This window comes from Leucoraja erinacea, chromosome 24, assembly GCF_028641065.1.
Source record: "Leucoraja erinacea ecotype New England chromosome 24, Leri_hhj_1, whole genome shotgun sequence".
NCBI lineage: Eukaryota > Metazoa > Chordata > Chondrichthyes > Rajiformes > Rajidae > Leucoraja > Leucoraja erinaceus.
Window position 1 is genome coordinate 27,605,128 of NC_073400.1, and position 21,245 is coordinate 27,626,372.

The 21,245-nt window shown below is 48.3% G+C and overlaps 1 protein-coding gene across 10 annotated transcripts in view; it reads right to left on the minus strand.

Annotated features, from left to right (window-relative positions):
- The window catches only part of nfasca (neurofascin homolog (chicken) a), a 170,863-nt gene that overhangs the window by 67,566 nt on the left and 82,052 nt on the right, over window positions 1–21,245 (minus strand). For 8 of the 10 annotated variants that reach the window (XM_055654885.1, XM_055654886.1, XM_055654887.1 and 5 more), the window contains 9 exons: window positions 18,124–18,171; window positions 10,641–10,752; window positions 9,001–9,185; window positions 7,186–7,317; window positions 5,396–5,539; window positions 4,297–4,408; window positions 2,572–2,738; window positions 1,530–1,677; window positions 419–543 (listed from right to left, as the gene is read on the minus strand). In XM_055654885.1, coding sequence (XP_055510860.1) covers window positions 419–543; window positions 1,530–1,677; window positions 2,572–2,738; window positions 4,297–4,408; window positions 5,396–5,539; window positions 7,186–7,317; window positions 9,001–9,185; window positions 10,641–10,752; window positions 18,124–18,171 — 1,173 coding nt within the window. The remainder of the gene's footprint in view (window positions 1–418; window positions 544–1,529; window positions 1,678–2,571; window positions 2,739–4,296; window positions 4,409–5,395; window positions 5,540–7,185; window positions 7,318–9,000; window positions 9,186–10,640; window positions 10,753–18,123; window positions 18,172–21,245) is intronic. The other 2 variants (XM_055654889.1, XM_055654888.1) reach the window with 1 other exon arrangement.

Below are 21,245 nucleotides of genomic sequence, written 5' to 3' on the forward strand. Positions count from 1 at the left end.
AAGGATTGTCGTTTAGTTTAGTTTAGAGATACAGCGCAGAAACAGGCCCTTCGGCCCACCGAGTTCGCACCAACCAATGATCCCCGCCCACTAACACTAATCCACACACACTCGGGACAATTTTACATTTACACCAAGCCAATTAACCTACAAACCAGTACGTCTTTGGAGTGTGGAAGGAAACCGAAGATTTCGGAGAAAACCCACTCGGTCGCGGGGAGAACGTACAAACTCCGTACAGACCGCGCCCGTGGTCGGGTTCGAACCCGGGCCTCTGGCGCTTGGTAAGTGAGCGTTGTAAGGCAGCGATTCTACCGCGGCGCCACCGTGCCGGGTATGGTGTGGACTGTCGCTGGAGAATCTGATGATCACAATTCGTGATGAGGAATGGCAGAACCAACAAGATCAGGTAATTTACCTAGAACCGTGAGGCGTGCTTTAGCCGAGTCTCTGTCGAGATCCGTACGGGCGATACAGGTGTAGACGCCTTCATCTCGTTCAGACACGTTGATGATTGTCAAAGAAACCTCATCTTCCTTCGCCCTGAAATTAGAGAAAATCTAATTCTTTATTTCTAAAACCTTTTTTCCTCAGAGTACTGACCCACACTAGAGTAATATAAGGTCATGAGGTCATAAGTGATAGGAGCAGAATGAGGCCATTTGGCCCATCAAGTCTACTCCGCCATTCAATCAGTGCTGATCTATCTCTCCTGCCCCATAACCTCTGACACCCCTTACTGATCAAGAATCTATCTATGTCTGCCTTAAATATATCCATTGATCCAATGTATAAGAAAGAACTGCAGATGCTGAAAAATCAAAGGTTGACAAAAATACTGGAGGAACTCAGCGGGTGAGGCAGCATCTACGAAGCGAAGGAATAGGTGATGTTTTGGGTCGAGACCCTTAAGGCATAGGTGACGATAAAGGACCCTTAAGGGTCTCGACCCGAAACGCCACCTATTCCTTCTTTCCATAGATGCTGCCTCACCTGCTGAGTTCCTCCAGCATTTTTGTCTACCTTTCTTTGATCCTATATAGATTACCTAGGCTGATATTTAGTTTCATTTAAGAGATACTGCGTGGAAACGGGCCATTCGGCCCACGGAACCCATGCTGACTCCGTGACTTACTTACGTAGCTACATAAAAACACATTATTGCTCACTTAAGACTTTAGACTTCAGAGACAGCGGGGAAACAGGCCCTTCGGACAACCGAGTCCACACCGACCATTGCGTACCAGGACACTAGTTCTATCCAACACACTCTAGGGACAATTTACAGAAGCCAATTAACCTACAAACCTGCAAGTCTTTGGAATGTGGGAGGAAACTAGAGCACACCCACGCGACCACAGGTAGAACATACAAACTACATAGAGACAGCACACGTGATCAAGATCGAACCCGGGTCTCTGGTGCTGTGAGGCAACAACTCTACGCTGAGCCACCGCGCCATCCTGGAAGGTCAGGCGATGCACCACGGGGGCCTGATGGAAGGTGAGATAGGAGGAAGCAGTACTCACCGCCATGGTAAGGAGAGAACTTTGTCATCTTTCAGCCAGGTTACCTTCATCCGCATGGTCGGGTCATGCCTCACTGCACAGTCAAATCTGGCCGCGTGGGACCTCCTCACCGTGATCGATTCTGGAGCCTTTATTATCCTTGTAGGTTCTAAATTAAAGACAGACAAAAGATGAAAGGGGAGCTTATTGATACCTACTTCAGTTTAGTTTAGTTTAGTGATACAGTGCGGAAACAGGCCCTTCGGCCCATCGACCAGCGATCCCCGCACATTAACACTATCCTACACCCACCCAGGGACAGTTTATTTGTTTTCACATTTACCAAGCCAATTAACCTACAAACCTGTACGTAGTGTGGGAGGAAACAGAAGATACCGGAGAAAACCCACGCAGGTCACGGGGAGAAGGTACAAACTCCCTACAGACAGTGCCCGTAGTCGGGATCGAACCCGGGTCTCCGACGCTGCATTCGCTGTAAGGCAGCAACTCTACCGCTGAGCCACCGTGACCGCCCTTGATAATGAAGGGCATAGGTAGAGTAGATGTAGAGAGGGCGTTTCCATCAGTGGGCGAGGAGGGATGTGCTGTCCTTGGTGAGGGCCCAGAGGAGGTTTACGAGAATGATCCTGGGAGTGATTGGGTCAATGTATGATGAGCGTTTTGACGGCACTTGGTACGTGCTCGCTGGAGTTTAAAATGATGAGGAGGCACTTAATTGAAATTTATCGAATAATGAAAGGCCTAGATAGAGTGGAGACTCTTCCACTAGTGGGAGAGTCAAGAACCAGAGGGCACAGCCTAGAATAAAAGGACGTTCCTTTAGAATGGAGACGAGGAACCTCTTTAGCCGGTGGGAGGTGAATCCAAGCCAATCAAACCTGTCCATCTTTGGAGTGTGGGAGGAAACCGGTGCACCCGGAGAAAACCCACGCAGGTCACGGGGAGGACGTACAAACTTCGTACAGACAGCATCCGTAGTCGGGATCGAACCCGGGTGTCTGGCGCTGTGAGGCAGCGACTCTACCGCTGCGCCCAACCTTACCTTTGACCTCCAGTCGCAACTTGTTCTCCGCTTTGCCCAGTATGTTGGTCGCGATGCAGGTGTACATTCCCTCATCGGCCTTGCGGGCGCGGCGCAGTTCCAGAGTGCCGTTGTCGTGGATGATGTAGTTCCCTCCATAAAGATTGTTGCCCTGTCCATCCTTAAACCTCAAATCACAAAAAGGAACTACTTCAGAGAGAGAAAATGGGGTCTCAACTGACGTCATATGGGTCGTGGAGTCACACGGCGTGGAAACTTGCCCACCCCGGCCCAACTTGACCACCCCGGCCCACATGCCCCCGCTACACGAGTCCCACCTGCCCTCGCTTGGCCCATGTCCCTCTAAACCCGCACTATCCATGCTGCAAAGCGATGAACATTCACCATCAGGTAAAGATCCAGTGGGCCACGCAGACTGCCTCAGTGAGTATAACACGACATTTACTGTAAGTGCTGGATCCCACTCAAATCAATGAGGGATAGTGAAAATCCACAAGATAGCCAGGCAAATATAAGAATGCCTCACCCTCTGCTGATTAATGTTATATTAGATGATTCCTTGTGTTCCCAAACGCCCAGAACATCTACTGTACATTCAACGTTCCGTTAATGGAATAAATAGCTTGTTTCTTGTTTCTACAGGCCGACCTTGGTTCCTGAGCCTTTCTGGATTATGTGTCTTGCTGGACCAACCGGCCCGCAAAGTTGGCTACGGGAACGGATCTGCCGTCTCTCGCCATGCCGGAGCTGCAGGCGGCAGATTCATCCAAATCATCCAGGCGGCAAATTTTTAGAAGATTGAGGGGGGATCTTATAGAAACTTACAAGATTTTTAAGGGGTTGGACAGGCTAGATGCATGAAGATTGTTCCCGATGTTGGGGAAGTCCAGAACAAGGGGTCACAGTTTAAGGATAAGGGGGGAAATCTTTTAGGACCGAGATGAGAAAAACATTTTTCACACAGAGAGTGGTGAATCCGTGGAATTCTCTGCCACAGAAGGTAGTTGAGGCCACAGTTCATTGGCTATATTTAAGAGGGAGTTAGATGTGGCCCTTGTGGCTAAGGGGATCAGGGGGTATGGAGAGAAGGCAGGCACAGGATACTGAGTTGGATGATCAGCCATGATCATATTGAATGGCGGTGCAGGCTCGAAGTGCCGAATGGCCTACTCCTGCACCTATTTTCTATGTTTCTATTCCGCCGATTGGTTCGCGGAAGTCCCGATGTGGTCAAGATCGGCCACCTCACCTGGCCTAGGCACCGTATTTTCGAAGGGGACTTCTGGAGGGGGAGGGAACAATGACTTTGATTATGCGGGGTGAGATCAGACTACCGGTTGCCGGAATATCGGTGGTTTAGAGCTTACAGTTTCGAGATACAGCGTGGAAACAGGCCCTTCGGCCCACCAAGTCCGCGCCGACCAGTGATCCCTGCACACTAACACTATCCTACACACACTAGGGAGAATTTACCATTTCACTACCAAGGTCAGTTAACCCCAAACAAACCTTTGGAGTGTGGGAGGAAACCAGTGCACCCGGAGAAAACCCACGCAGGTCACGGGGAGAACGTACAAACTCCATACAGACAAGCGCCCGTAGTCGGGATGGAACCCGGGTCTCCGGCGCTGTGAGGCAGCAACTCTACCGCTGCGCCACCAGGTGGAGCTGTATTCCACCACGATAATTCAACACTGACCAACGGAGAGGTCACCTGTTCCTTACCATCGCAGTACGGGGATTGGTGCGCCGAAGAAGCGACACTCGAGCTGCGTGCGGTTATTTTCAATCACCTTGATGATTTGGTTTCGCTTGGTCAAGATCCTGGGCTGTACATCTGTAACCAAAGAGATTCCATCAGCTGGCTACATCAAACTTACTGAAAGCATGCACAAGTTAAAGTGCCTCAAATCTACCTCATTGGTGACTCTTCTTGACCGGACTTTGCTGGCTTTACCTTGTACAAGGATGTGCAAGTTGATGTGCCTCAAATCCACCGCGGTGAGCATTTTACCGGGAGGCATCACCGCACGGTTTGGGAACAGCTCCATCCAAGACCGCAAGAAATGACAGCGAATTGTGGACGCAGCCCAGACCATCACACAAACCAATCTCCCTTCCATTGACTCCATCTACGCCTCACGCTCCCTCGGCAAGGCCAGCAGCATAATCAAGGACGAGTCGCACCCTCCCTCTTCTCCCCTCTCCCATCGGGCAAAACGATACAGAAGTGTGAAAACGTACACCTCCAGATTCGGGGACAGTTTCTTCCCAGCTGTTATCAGGCAACTGAATTGTCCCATTACAACCAGAGAGCAGTCCTGAACTACTATCTACCTCATTGCTAACCATTGGACTATCTCCAAATTCAGGTAGTCCTTGCTTTCTCCCTCCTTCTCCTCCACTCCCCAGCTCTCCTACAGCCTACTGTCTCCGCCTCTTCCATTCTTCTCCCCCCACCCCACCCCCACATCAGTCTGAAGAAGGGTCTCGACCCGAAACGTCACCTATTCCTTCGCTCCATAGATGCTGCCTCATTCTGCTGAGTTTCTCCAGCAATTTTGTCTCCCTCAGACTATCCTTGATTGTACTTTTGCCGGATTTACCTTGCACTAAACGTTATTCCCTTATCATGTATCTACACACTGTAAAGGGCTCGATTGTAATCACGTATTGTCTTTCTGCCGACTGGTTAGCACGCAACAAAAGCCCTTCACGGTACCTCGGTACATGTGACAATAAACTAAACTGAGCTGAACTTGAAGTGGTTTCCACTCAGAAAAATGCACTTCAGGAGAAACCAATAGACTACAGTACAACATACCGAGCACACTGACAAAGGCATTGGCCAGTAGGTATCCATGCTCATTGGAAGCATTGCACTGATATACGGCACTGGTTCCGATCTGTGCCTCTCGGAAAATAATCGTATCCCCGGAAACATCCCGGTTCAGGTTCTGACGAACCTCTGCAGAGGAAGAAAGATAAACATGTCGTCGTTTCATTCACATTTCCTTCTCATAACTTCATAAGCTCATAAGAGATAGGAACAGAATTGGACCATTCAGCACAACAACACTCCGCCATTCAATCATGGAAGATCTATCACTCCCCCCTAACCTCCCTCCCTCCTTGGATGATCAGCCATGATTATATTGAATGGCGGTGCAGGCTCGAAGGGCTGAATGGCCTACTCCTGCACCTATTTTCTATGTTTCCATGTTACCCCGTTCTCATACCACTATCCCACAGAATATGAATCTTTAAATGCTTCTCGCAGGGGCAACATCGATGGCGCAGCGGTAGAGTTGCTGCCTTCCAGCGCCAGAGACCAGGGTTCGATCCTGACTACGGGTGCTGTCTATACGGAGTCTGTATGTTCTCCCTGTGACCGCGTGGGTTTTCTCCGGGTGCTCCGGTTTCATCCCACACTCCAAAAAGACATACTGGTTTTTTTAGGTTTGTTGTCTTTGGTGCAATTGTAAATTGTCCCCAGTGTGTAGGATAGTGTCAGTGTGCGAGGTGATCGCTGGTTGGCATAGACTAGTTAGGCCGAAGGGCCTGACTCAATGCTGCATCTCTGAAGTCAAAAGTCTAAAGTGAGCAATAATGTATTTCCATGTAGCAAAGTAAGTCATCAGTCATACAGGCCCTTCGGCCCACTCGTCCATGCTGGCCTAGGTGCCCCACCTCAGATAGACCTTTGAAAGCTGAAGAGGACAAGATGGCAACTCTTGCGTAGTGTCTCAGTGTATTCTGCTATTCATACACTCTTGCACATAAGTATGATTGTGCTGATGTATTAGGAAGATTTTTACAGGTGCCGTCTGTACGGAGTTTGTACGTTCTCCCTGTGACCACGTGGGTTTTCTCCGGGTGCTCTGGTTTCCTCCCACATTCCAAAAACACGCGGGCTAGTAGGTTAATTGGCTTTTGTAAATTGTCCGTAGTGTGTGTGGGGGAATGGATGAAATAGTGGGGTAACATAGAACTAGTGTGAACGGGCAACTGTTGGTCGGCATGGAGTCAGTGGGCCAAAGGGCCTGTTTCCGCACTGTGTCTCTAAAATAAACTAAACTATTGTACCGAATATCATGTCAGATTTTTAAAAGAAGGACATCATCTATCCAGTCTGAAAAAGGATCTCGACTCGAAACGTCTCAAATCAAAACCTTCTCTCCAGAGACGCTGCCTGTCCCGCTGAGTTACTCCAGCATTTTGTGTCTATCGTCGGTGTAAACTAGCATCTGCAGTTCCTTCCTACACATCATCTCTATGGTACACAACTGCGTTTTTAGATGATATCAATAATATACAGTGGTATCTATTGTTTAAGAAAGAACTACAGATGCTGGAAAAATCGAAGGTAGACAAAAATGCTGGAGAATCTCAGTGGGTGAGGCAGCATCGATGGAGAGAAGGAATAGGCAACGTTTCAGGTCAAGTCTGAAGAAGGGTCTTGACCCGAAAGGTCACCTATTCCTTCGCTTCATAGATGCTGTCTCACCCGCTGAGTTTCTCCAGCATTTTTGTCTACCTACAGTGGTATCTGTGTCCTTCAACTAACGTAGACCAAGGCAGACCCAGGATTTGACACACTCATCATTAACTCACTTTCCATCGGCTCGCCATTAACCAGCCACTGGATGTTGGGTTTGGGATTGCCATTGGCCCGGCACATCAGTCTGCCGTATTCGCCGGGAGCCAGCACTAGGTTCTGGGGCTCGTTCAACCAGTACGGAGCAGCTTGGAGGATTAAAAGAGAGGTACAAAACTGATGAAGCAAACTGCAGAGCAAAGAAACCAGATCTATGTCATTAAATTACATCCAAAACACAACTTTTACAGATGCACCATAGAAAGCAATACTCCAAATGCGACCTAAACAAAGATCTATTAAGCTGCATTATGATTTTTCTACGTATGAAATGCGAGGTTCTCCATGGATATGAGATCTTGTGACGTTGCCATCCTGCAGTGCTAACTACATACATTTCCACCAAAACTGAGGTCCACCAGCATCATAAATGACATGAGGTTCTCCGAGGTTTGATAAAGTCCTTTACAATCGGGCTCCAGTACATTTTTTTATCGGGATGCATCACAGCGTGGTTTGGGAACGGATCTAATGAAGACCGCAAGAAATTGCGACAAATTGTGGACGCAGCAGCCCAGACCATCACACAAACCGACCTCCTTCCCATTGACCCTATTTACACTTCACGCTGCCTCGGCAAGGCCAGCAGCATCATCAAGGACAAGTCGCACCCTGGCCATTCCCTCTTCTCATCATCATCATCATCATCATCAACCTTTATTGTCATCTTGCAGAGCAACAGTTGTACACAGTGCAAAATGAGAAGACGTTTCCCAGGGAATACCGGAGCATCGCACATAAAACTTAAAACATTTCACGCCTAAATAAAACCTCTCCCCATCTCCCAATCTCCCAATCTCTCCCATCGGGAGAGATTGGGAGATTGGGAGATGGGGAGAGGTTTTATTTAGTGTGTGAAAACACACACTTCCAGATTCAAGGACAGTTTCTTCCCAGCTGTTATCAGGCAACTGAACCATCCCACCACAACCAGAGAGCAGTCCTGAACTACTATCTGCCTCTTGATGACTCTCGGACTATCCTTGATCGGACTTTGCTGGCTTTACCTTGCACGAACTGTTATTCCCTTATCAGGTATCTATATACTGTAACTGGCTCGATTGTGATCATGTATTGTCTCTCTGCTGACTGGTTAGCATGCAACAAAAGCTTTTCACTGTACCTCGGTACATGTGACAATAAACTAAACTTGTGCTATAACACCAGGATAAGCACTCAACCAAGAACCCCAACCACAAAGCCAAAGCACTATCTAAACTGATTATACAAGATTAAGAATTAGGGGAGGTCATTTAGGACCGAGATGAGGAAAAACATTTTTACCCAGACAGTTGTGAATCTGTGGAATTCTCTGCCACAGAACGAAGGGGGGACCTGGCAGAGAGGTGCCGAGAAGAGTGGGGGGCCCAATGAGGGGGAAAAGAGTGGGGGCTGCAGCCAAGTGCAGCGACAGGCAGAAGATAGAGCTTCTTCGTAGTAGGCTAGATTGGGCCGAATGGCCTGATTCTGCTCCTACAACTTACGGTCTTATGCAGGGAATGGAAGGATATGGCTCATGTGCAGGCAGAGGGGATTAGTCTGACTTGGCAGCATGGAGACTGTGGGCCGAAGGGCCTGTTCCTATGCTGTACCGACGAAGGGTCTCGACCCGAAATGTCACCCATTCCTTCTCTTCCAGAGATGCTGCCTGTCCCGCTGAGTTACTCCAGTATTTTGTTTCTGTCTTCGGTTTCAACCAGCATCTGCAGTTCCTTCCTAGACCTGGACTGTCCTGTGCTCTGTGGCTGCAGGGAATGGAAGCAAATGCTCACCTTTAACCCACACTGTGATGGTGTGTCTGATGCTCCCCATTTTGTTGGACGCCAGGCAGAAATACTCGCCCGAATTCTCCTCAGACACATTCATGATCCTCAGCGTCTTGTTGAAGTTTTCCATCCGCACCTTTGGCCAGGGCAGCTCGCCCCCTTTCTTGTACCAAATAATTTCCGGCGTGGGCCTAAAAACGGGCAGAATTAACTGAAGGCAGTTTTGAAGGGGGAAAAAAACCCGAGTATTTCCAGTGTATTTTGCTTTTAGTTTAGTTCAGTTTAGAGATATACAGGGTGGAGACAGTCCCTTTCGGCACACCGGGTCCACGCCGACCAGCGACCCCCGCACATTAACACTCTCCTATATACTCAAGGGACAATATTTACATTTTCCAAGCCAATAAAGGGCCTTTAGAATTTGGAAGAAGGGTTTCGGCCCGAAACGTTGCCTATTTCCTTCGCTCCATAGATGCTGCTGCACCCGCTGAGTTTCTCCAGCTTTTTTGTGTAACCTTCGATTCTCCAGCATCTGCAGTTCCCTCTTAAAACCAATAAAGGGCCTGTTCCACTTGGGTGTCATTTGCGCGTCATTTATGCGTCACGATGCACGACGCGCGCACGGTACGTGTTGACGTAGGCAGTGACGTAGGCAGTTGCACGCGGCGCCGCAGGATTTTGGGATGTAAAAAATCTTCGCACGCCGTCTGCGTGACGTGCAAATGTCGCCCAAGTGGGACAGGCCCTTTAACCTACAAACCTGTACGTCTTTGGAGTGTGGGAGGAAACCGAAGATCTCGGGGAAAACCCACGCCGGTCACGGGGAGAACGTACAAACTCTGTACAGACAGCGCCCGTAGTCAGGATCGAACCCGGGTCTCCGGCGCTGCATTCGCCGTAACGCAGCAACTCTACCGCTGTGCCACCTGGTGGAACCCATATTTTCTTAGCTAATGGCTGATATTCTCACATCTTGTTTCAGGCCTCAGTGCCATTAATATTTAATTTAGTTTAGTTTACACCTGTATGTCTTTGGAGTGTGGGAGGAAACCGAAGATCTCGGAGGAAACCCACTACAAGCAACTCGGCCACTGCGCCACCGTTCGCCCATTTTATTACATATCAATGGAATCCGATCCCGACACCTTGCCAATTCCTGGATGGAGTGGATGTGGTGAGGATGTTTCCACTAGTGGGAGAGTCTAGGACCAGAGGCCACAGCCTCAGAATGAAAGGACGTTCCTTTAGATAAGAGATGAGGAGGAATTTCATCAGTCGTAGGGTGGTAAATCTGTGGAATTCATTGCCACAGACGGCCAGAGTCAATGGATATTTTTAAGGAAGATGGACATAAAATGCTGGAGTAACTCAGTGGGACAAGGCAGCATCGCTGGAGAGAAGGAAAGTGTGACGTTTCGGGTCGAGACCCTTCTTTATTTATGTGAATTTTAAGGCACAGATTGTCAAATTCTTATTAGTACGGGTGTCAGGGGTTTTGGGGAGAAGGCAGGAGAATGGGGTTGAGAGTGAAAGGTAGATCAGCCACCATTGAATGGCGGAGTAGACTAGATGGGCCGAATGGCCGAACGCTGCTCCTAGACTTTATGAACATGAACCTTTACAACGAGAGCCCTGGCTTTACGTACACTCCTGATGCAATGCACTCCAGTAATAGATCTTCTTCTCGGAGAATGATTCTGCTGCTGGACGTCCCCAACGGAACCATGAACCTGGGGGTCTGTTCCATGACCGGACGAGCTACAAATGGATACAAACAGCAGTCAGTTACATCGGCAATGGGCAGAACCTCGCGCAAGTACATGATCATTAGTACGAATGATGCTACAACATATGGAAGGTGAGACAAGAAGCCGGGATTAGCTGCAGAGTGGCGCGGCGGTAGAGTTGCTGTCTCACAGCTCCAGAGACCTGGGTTCGATCCCGACTACGGGTGCTGTCTGTTTGGAGTTTGACATTCTTCCCGTGACCACTTTCGTTTTCTCCGAGTTCTCCGGTTTCACCCCAGAAGCCAGAGATGTACAGGCTTGTAGGCTAATTGGCTGGGTAGAAATGTGAATTGGCCCAAGTGTGTGTAGGATAGTGTTAATATGCGGGGATCGTTGGTTGGTGTGGACTCAGTGGGCCGAAGGGCCTGTTTCCGCGCTGTACCTCTAAACTAAACACTTTGGCCTCTTTAGACTTTAGTTTAGTTTAGGTATACAGTGTGGAAACAGGCCCTTCGGCCCAGCGAGTCCACGCTGACCAGCGATCACCTGTAGGCTCGTTTTATCCTACACAATCGGAGGAATTTACAGAAGCCAATCAACATACAAACCTACACGTCATTGGATGTGGGAGGAAACCAGAGCACCCGGAGAAAACCCAATCGGCCTTTGGGATCTGGGTGTAAACATGGGGACTGAGGGTTGGGATCAAACCGGGGTCTCTGGCGCTGTGAGACTGCAGCTCTACTCTGCATATCACTGCACCACCACTGCGAAGTTTAGAAGGATGAGGGGGGGACCTCATTGTAACTTACTGAATGGTGAAAGGCCTGGATAGAGTGGATGTGGGGAAGATGTTTCCACTAGTGGGAAAGTCTAAGACCAGAGGTCATAGCCTCAGAATTAAAGAACGTTCCTTTAGGAAGGAGACGAGGAGGAATTTATTTGGTCAGAGGGTGGTGAATCTGTAGACCTCATTGCCACAGAAGGCAGTGGAGGCCAAGTCAATGGGATATTTTTTAAAGCAGGGATACATAGATTCTTGATTTATAAGGGTGTCAGGGCTGGAGTGACTTAGAAGGGTCGGCAGCATCTCTGGAGAGAGACACAAAATGCTGGAGTAACTCAGCGGGACAGGCAGCATCTCCGGAGAATATGGATCGGTGACGTTTCTGGTCGAACAAGGGTCCAGACTCGAAACGTTACCTGTCCATGTTCACCAGAGATGGTGCGTGACCCGCTGAGTCACTCCAGCACTTTCTGCCCCTTTGTGTAAATCAGCAATTTGCTTGTTCCTACAATAAGTTATGTCCGTACTGGAGTTGTAAAATGGTCCCTGAGAACTTTTAAAGTCCACATTGTTGCAACATTGAAAACATTGCAAGCAAAAATGGTTCACAAACTGACCCTGGAAATAATAATACGTTAATGGGTTGGTGTTGGGTATCTTGAAACATATTAAGTCAAGTCGACTTTATTGTAATATGCACATGTCTAATGAGGTACAAGAACACTGAAAATCTTGCTTAAATCAGCATTACAGACACATTACATATACTTAGACAACACACAAGTAAGGTAAGTAAGTAAGTAAGTTTATTGGCCAAGTATTCACATACAAGGAATTTGCCTTGGTGCTCCGCCCACAAGTAACGACATGACATACAGTGACAGTCACGAATGACTCAGAAAACACTAAACATTAATAATAATAAAACATTAATGATAAAACACCATTGATCAAGCATGTGAACCAACAAAATACCAGATCCAAGGAAAGCTACAGATTTTTGTCGGCAACTGCTTGTGGATAAAAACATCAATTATACTTGTATAAATCACACAAGGCGGTGAAAAGAAAAAAGACTAAAACATTAGTACAAAACACCTTTAGGAAAGCAAGCCTATGGTAGTGAAAGAGAGAGTGCTGGTGCAACTCAGTGGGTCAGGCAGCATCTCTGGAGAGAAAGGATAGGGTTGGGACCCTTCTTCAAGGGTTTCGACCCAAAACAGATTCAGATTCAGATTCAATTTTAATTGTCATTGTCAGTGTACAGTACAGAGACAACGAAATGCATTGCCTATCCTTTTTCTCCTGAAATTTTGCATGACCCAAATGAGTCACTCCAACACTTTGTGTTTAAGAAGGAACTGCAGATGCTGAAAAAATCGAAGGTAGACAAAAAATGCTGGAGGAACTCAGCGGGTGAGGCAGCATCGTAGAGCAGCATCCTCCAGCATTTCTTGTCTACCAACACTTTGTGTCTACCTTTGGTATAAACCAGCATCTGCAGTTCTGTGTTTCCACCTAGTGAAAGAGGTGATCCGTTGTTGAGGTAGGATTGGGGTTGCACAGGTTGGTTCAAGACCCTGGTGGTTGCAGGGAAGTAGATGTTCCTGAACTTGGTGGGTGTGGGAGTTCAGGACCTCTGCACCTCCTGCCTGATGCTAGCAGGCTCAAGAGGACGTGGCTCGGATGGTGGGCCTTGGTTGATCAATGATGCCGTCTCGATTAAGGTGCATATGTCCCCAGAGCCTATTCCAATCTATTCGAGGATGCCGTAGGAGGCAAGGACAGAGATTGACGGGAGATCTTTAATAGTCAGTGGCCATCCCAGAAGATGGCAGCGAAAGGCCAGCGTTGTTCCTTTGTTTAAGAAGGACATCAGTGATAATTCAAGAAACGATAGGCCGGTGATAAACACTAAATGCTGGAGTAACTCAGACGGGACAGGCAACATCACTGGAGAGAAGGAATGGGTGACGTTTTGGGTCGAGACCCTTCTTCAGACTAGCAGACTGGCCAGTTAGCCTCGTTACGTCAGTGGTAGAGAAATTTGGAAAAGATTCTTAGGGGCAGGATTTACTCACATTTGGAAAAGTTTAAACTTATTAGAGATGGTCGGCATGGCTTTACACGGGAGAGGAACTGTCTCCCAACTATGACTGAGTTTTTTTTGAAGAGGAGACACAAAATGATCGATTGTCAATGCGAGCTGCATTTGAACATTTGGCAAGGTCGCCTATCGTAGTTTAATCAGTAACAGATAAAATAACATGAGCTCGCTGAATTCGTCAGGGGAACGGGGGAATGTGGGAATGGATAAGAGGATGTACCAGGGGAGAGATGAGGGGGAGTCAGGTTCAAGAAGGGTCTCGACCCGAAACGTTGCCGACCCATTTCCCCCCACAGATACTGCCTGACCTGCTAAGTTACTCCAGCACTTGTGTCTTGTTCTAACTTCCTGAAAGCCCTGGCTCTATTAGAGTCATGGAGCCACACCAGCACGGAGATATTCGGCCGAACGTGTCCATGCTGACCAAGATGCCCAATCTACGCTAGTCCCACCTGCCCGTCTTTGGCTCGTGTCCCTTTAAACCATTCCTATCCATGTACATACATGTCCAAATGTATTTGAAATGTTGAGATAATCCCTGCCTCAACTACCTCCTCTGGCAGCTCCTTCCACACAACCATCACCCACCTATTAGAATGTTGGCTTTCCTCCCACACTCCCAAGACATGTAGGTTAATTGGCTTCTACAAATTATACATTGTCCCTAGTGTGTACTATAGTGCTAATGAACGGGGATCGCTGGTCGGCACGGACTCGGTGGGCCGAAGGGCCTGTTTACGTGCTGTATCTCTAAAGTCCAAACAAGTGTGCAGAGGAACAGAGCGACCTGAGAGGTTTATTATTTATTTGAATATATAATGGGAATATGGATCATTCCCAGGCACAGGAGATTCGTTAACCTTGACATTATGTACGGCACAGACATTGTGGGCCGATGGGCCTGTTCCCCTACTGTTCTATATTCTATATATGCTTCCAGAGGTGGTGGTGGAGAAGATAGGTGTGATTGACATTTAAGAGACTTTTGGGTGGGCATCTCGATATGCATTACGTGCAGGCAGATAAAAGTTAGTCTTGGCATTGTGGGCCGAATGGCCTGGTCCTGGGGCTGTACTGTTCTATGTTCTATCTGCTAAGTAGGCCTGGTCAATAAGTTTAGTTTGTCGTATAGTTTAGTTTATTGTCACGTGGATCGAGGTTTAGTGGATCGAGGCTTTCGTTGCCTGCTAACCAGTCATCAGAAAGACAATAAGGCAATCGAGCCACCCAGATGTAGGATAAAGAGAATACAGATACAGACTAAAGAGAATAACATTTAGTGCAAGATAAAGTCCAGTAACGACTGATTATAGGTGGTCCAAGGGTCACCAATGAGGTCGATACGAGGTCAGGATAGTAGGTCATTAAGAGGAGATGAATGTCATCTAGTATACTGTCTTTATTCACTGAGGAATAGGCCATAGTGTGTGAAGGTTATGCAAGATCTACACACTACACTAGTTAGGCCACAAGCTGAGTAATAGATATTGTGGTAGGAGGGAGAAAGAGAGGTGGAAGAGAGGTGGTGGAGAGGACAAAGCTGGGCAAGTGATAGGTGGCCCCATAGCAGAAGGGTCCGCGTGGCGGGGCTGGAAACTGGAAGTACCCCGAGCTAATTCTGCCACCACCATCGTCTATTGCAACAAGTGACGGCTCCCACTGATTGTCGCTGGAAGCTTGCGTCCTTTTCAGGACGGACGATGACAGCGAGGTCAACATTTGTAACATGGAAGATGGACACGATAAAAGAAGAAGTGATAGGTGACAATAGACAATGGACAATAGGTGCAGGAGTAGGACATTCGGCCCTTCGAGCCAGCACCACCATTCAATGTGATCATGGCTGATCATCCCCAATCAGTACCCCGTTCCTGCCTTCTCCCCATATCCCCTGACTCCACTATCTTTAAGAGCCCTATCTAACTCTCTCTTGAAAGTATCCAGAGAACCGGCCTCCACCCCCCTCTGAGGCAGAGAATTCCACAGACTCACAACTCTCTGTGTGAATGTATCTGTACACTGTGAATGACTCAATTGTATTCATGTATTGTCTTTCCGCTGACTGGACAAACGCAACAAAAGCTTTTCACTGTACCTCGTCTCTGTTCTAAATGGCTTACTCCTTATTCTTAAACTGTGGCCCCTGGTTCCGGACTCCCTCAATATCGGGAACATGTTTCCTGCCTCTAGCGTGTCCAAACCCTTAATAATCTTACATGTTTCAATAAGATATCCTCTCATCCTGCTAAACTCCAGAGTGTACAAGCCCAGCCGCTCCATTCTCTCACTGTATGACAATCTCCGTAAGCTATTAAGTTCTAGGGGCAGAAATAGGCTATTCGGCCCATCGAGTCTGCTCCCCCATTCAATCATGGCTGATCTATCTTTCCCTCTCAACCCCATTCTCCTGCCTTCTCCCCATAACCCCTGACACCCTTATTAATCAAGAATCTGTCAATCTCCGCCTTAAACATATCCACTGATGGCCACAGCCATCCGTGGCAATGAATTCCACAGATTCACCACGAGCTGGCTAAAAAAATTCATCCTCATCTCCTTTCTAAAGGTACGTCCTTTTATTCTGAAGCTGTGCTCTCTGATCCTGGACTGTCGCACTAGTGGAAACATCCTCTCCGCACCCACTCTATCCTGGCCTCTCAATGTTGGGTACGTTTCAATGAGGTCTCCCCTCTCATCCATCCAAACACCAGCGGGCACAGGCCTAGCGCTCATCATACGCTAACCCACTCATCACCTGGATCATTGTCGTAAATAACTTCTGGACCCTCTCCAGCGCCAGTACATCCCTCCTCAGATATGTGACCCAAAACTGCGCACAATACTCCAAATGCGGTCTGACCAGTGCCTTATGAAGCCTCAGTGTTACATCCTTGCTTGTACAACACCTTGCCTTGTATACCATCTGTACAAACAGTAATAGGAACAGTCATGAGCCTGTCCCACTTAGGCGAATTTTCAGCGGGCTGCCGGGGACTGTCAAGTTGCTGGCAGTCGCCTGAGAAACCGGGAACTGGAGCTGCGACTGTCAGAGTGGAACACACACACGCGCAAACACACACATCGCAAAGGCGGGGGGCGCTGTCAAAAAAATTCCCACGGTGCAAAGCCAAAGTGATACAGACACACAGCGCGATGAACAGGAAGGATGGCGCTGTAATTAAGACGGCTAGCACAGTCCTTTAAAATAGGGGAGGAGGGGGCGGGGGGAGGGGGGAGAAGTAGTGGAGACAACTTTTAAGAAGCTAGACAACTTTTAATAAGCCAGAGATACACAGCTGTGAAGTTTGGCGGGCATTTGACATTACCGGTCGGTTATACTTGGTTCTGAAAACTCGTGCTTATGCTTTTTCCCCCCCAATGAACCAATGAAAATGACCAGTCAGCAAAGGCGATTAACTAAAACTATCTAGGACTTCCTCGATTACCTTCAACTACATGGCGACCCCACTATAACTGCACCTACGACTACAGGATTATCGATTTCCTCCATGGCGGCCAATATTTGGTTGCGGAAAAATTTTCAACACGTTGAAAGATTTGTGGCGACCATACTGAGGCCGCGACTAGTTCCCAGAATGCGGGAACTCCTCACGACCATGAAGGAGCTTCGGCCCGAAACGTTGCCTTTTTCCTTCGCTCCATAGATGCTGCTGCACCCGCTGAGTTTCTCCAGCTTTTTTGTGTACCTTTGATTTTCCAGCATTTTCCAACGTTTCGGGCCGACACCCTTCATCAAACTGGTGTGAGGGTGGGCGGGGGGGGGGGGGGGGGGGGGGGGGGAAGAAGAAGAAAGGAAGAGGGGAGCCAGAGGGCTGAGGGAGAGCTGAGAAGGGGAGGAGAAGAAAGTAAGGACTACCTGAAATTAGAGAAGTCAATGTTCATACCGCTGGGGTGCAAACTGCCCGAGCGAAATATGAGGTGCTGCTCCTCCAATTTACGGTGGTCCTCAATCTGGCCATGGAGGAGGCCCAGGACAGAAAGGTCAGATTCGGAATGGGAGGGGGAGTTGAAGTGCTGAGCCACCGGGAGATCAGGTTGGTTATTGCGAACCGAGCGGAGGTGTTTGGCGATGTAGAGCAGCTGACATCCAGAGCAGCGGATGCAATAGGTGAGGTCGGAAGAGGTGCAGGTGAACCTCTGCCGCACCTGGAAAGATGGTGGAACCATCACCGGATGGAGGTTAGTGTTGAAATGGATGAAGTCAGTGAGTTGTGTGCGGGTGCAGGAGGGAGCACCAATGCAGTCATCGATGTAGCGGAGGTAGAGTTCGGAGATAATTTAAATGCAATTCTGGCCCTGAGTTTCATGGGCAATTCTGGCCCATTCCCCATCCACACAACCATCAGGCTGCAAGATTCCCCCTTGTACACTGGGGCTCTAAAGCTGTGCACAGCTACGAGTGAGCCGCTGGGTTAGGACAAAGGTTAGGCTGAGTAAGGGATTAGAAGGTTAGAACACAGACTTCTCTGCAACGTGCCGTAACTCACCGCCAGTGTCATTCAGAATAGTTGGGAATGTTTCGTAATTGGTATCCTCTGCAACAAATAACATTAAATGAGCTCGGCGGTCCAGGTGGGAGAAACGTGGGAACTTGGGAAGGGGAGGGCGGTGGAGGGCGTGGGAGGGGGGACGACGACGGGAACGCTGTCGAGAAAGGAGGGTGCGCGAGGGAGAGAGGGTGTGGGACGGCAGGTGTTAGGGCAAGTGGAAGAAGGGCGATGGGAAGCTGTCATCGTTTCCCGACAACGTTCCATCACGCATGGGTCTGGTTCGGCTCGGCCACCGAGCACGACATCCGGAGGCTGCAGCGAATCGTTCGATCAGCCGAGAAGGTTATTGACTGCAACCTTCCCCCCATTGACAAACTGTACACTGCAAGGGCCAGGAAGCGAGTGGGTAAGATCAGCTCTGACCCCTCTCACCCTGGCCACAAACTCTTTGAATCACTTCCCTCTGGAAGGCGACTCCGGACTGTCAAAGCCACCACAGCCAGACATGAAAAGGGTTTTTTTCCACGAGCAGTAGCTGTACTCGATAACCAAAAGTCTGTAGCCTCCTTGTGCTCTAGTATTTTATTTCATTCTTCACATGGTTAAATTATAATGTTTTATTTTTAATTGTCTACTGTATATCATGCGAGCATAGCACCAAGGCAAATTCTTTGTATGTTTACATTCTTGGCTAATAAAATTCTCTGCCTCAGTGGGCGATGGAGGCCGGTTCTCTGGATGCTTTCAAGAGAGAGTTAAATAGAGCTCTTAAAGATAGCGGAGTCGGGGGGTATGGGGAGAAGGCAGGAACGGGGTACTGATTGGGGATGATCAGCCATGATCACATTGAATGGCGGTGCTAGCTCGAAGGGTCGAATGGCCTACTCCTGCACCTATTGTCTATTGTCTATTTATTCAATTCAATTCATAGAAGCATAGAAACATAGAAAATAGGTGCAAGAGGAGGCCATTCGGCCCTTCGAGCCAGCACCGCCATTCATTGTGATCATGGCTGATCGTCCCAAATCAATAACTCGTGCCTGCCTTCTCCCCATATCCCTCAACTCCACTAGCCCCTAGAGCTCTATCTAACTCTCTCTTAAATGCATCCAGTGACTCGGCCTCCACTATCCTCTGTGGCAGGGAATTCCACAAATTCACAACTCTCTGGGTGAAAACGTTTTTTTTTCTCACCTCAGTCTTAAAGGGAAAGTCCCCTTTATTCTAAGACTGTGCCCCCCCCCTGGTTCTGGACTCACCCAACATTGGGAACGTTTTTCCTGCAACTAGCTTGTCCAGTCCTTTTATAATTCTATATGTTTGAATTCAATTCAATTCAATTATTGTAAAGAGGATTAAGTAAGCTGAGCCAAGTGCAACAGCAAAGGAACAGATTTATCACAAGAAGCATATCTGAGGGATGGAAGGAGAATTATCATTACATTACCGATCAGTGAACTGAATATCAAATATCATAACACCCATGATATTAAAACTAAACAGGTGAGCAAAATTAAAAACTTAAAACTGCAGCATAACCGAGCATTATGTAGAAATTAGGAATTAGGAACTGGTTGCACTGAAAATGACACAGAGTGCTGGAGTAACTCAGCGGGTCTGGCAGCATCTCTGGAGGACATGGACAGGGTCGGGACCCTTCTTCAGTATCATGCTGGAGTGAAATGTGCTCTGTTGCTGATTGACGCCTTTTCGGTGGTCTGGGGTGGAGGGGATTGTGGAGAAGGGTCCTCCAGAAATCAATTGAAATGCAAAGAACATCTGAAGGAAACCTGATGAATGTGCAACTCCAGAAGGAGTTGTATGTTGGAGGCACCGATGGGCAAACCTTTCGTTATTGGAGAACGCCAAGACGGAAATGGGAAAGTGCCTCAGTAAAACACAACGGGCTCGGTGGATCAGGCAGCACCCGTGGAGAGAATGGACAGACAACGTTTCCAATCGGGAACTTTCTGCAGATTCACAGCGTCGGGACCCTTGGTTGATTTCCCTGTGACCCTGTGGGTTTCCTCCGGGCGCTCAGGGTTTCCTCTCAATTCCCAAAGATGTGTGGGTTCGTAGGCTCATAGACCTCTGTGAAATTGCCTCTCCTGTTGAGAGAGTGGATGTGAAACTGTGATGACATGGAATTAGCAAACGGGCCATCGAGGGCTAGCACAGGCTCAGCGGACCGAAGGGCCAATTTCCACGCTTGATATCATTCAGTCAATCAATCTTGAGAAAAACGCAAAGTTCTTTCCAAGTTTTTTAAGGCTCCTCGCGTAACTCAGCGGGTCAGGCAGCATCCGCGGAGGGAATGCATAGCCGGTGATTTGGGTTGAGAAGGAGTTTTCGCTTTCTGTTTTTTCCTTCTGCTTTCTTGGAGGTTCAGAAAGATGTGGTCCACTGTTGGGATACAACTTCGTGCACTAGGCATCTTCTGACAAAGAACGGCCGGCATCTTCTCTAAAGTTCACGCCTTCATCACCAAACCTTTCAAAGGTCAATGGATCGCGCACCACGCTGAGAATCCTCATCGTGCTTTCACCCCCCGGCTTCTGTGGCTCAGTTCGATCTCAAAATAGGTTGGATTCCGAACTACAGGCGCTTTCTGTGTGGAGTTTGCATGTTCTTCCTGCAAACGGGCAGCAATCTTGAGCGGCACGGTGGCGCAGCGGTCGAGTTGCTGCCATACAGCACCAGAGACCCGGGTTAGATCCTGACTATGGGAGCTGTCTGTACGGAGTTTGCAGGTTCTCCCAGTGACTTACGTAGGTACTCCGGTCTCCTCCCACGCTCCAAAGACGTACAGGTTTGTAGGTTAATTGTGGATCTGTAACTTGTAAACTGTCCCTAGTGTGTGGGATATTGCTGGTGATCGCCAATCAGCGCGGACATGGTGGGCCGAAGGGCCTGTTTCCACACTGTATCTCTAAACTAAACTAAACTAAAATCCCAGGTACACAAAAATGCTGGAGAAACTCAGGGGTTGCAGCAGCATCTATGGAGCGAAGGAAATAGGCAATGTTTCGGGTCGAAACCCTTCTTCAGACATATAAACTAAATCACTGTGTCCACTCCAGTCTCTTCCCTTGTTCCTATGTCAGTTATGTCAAACCTCT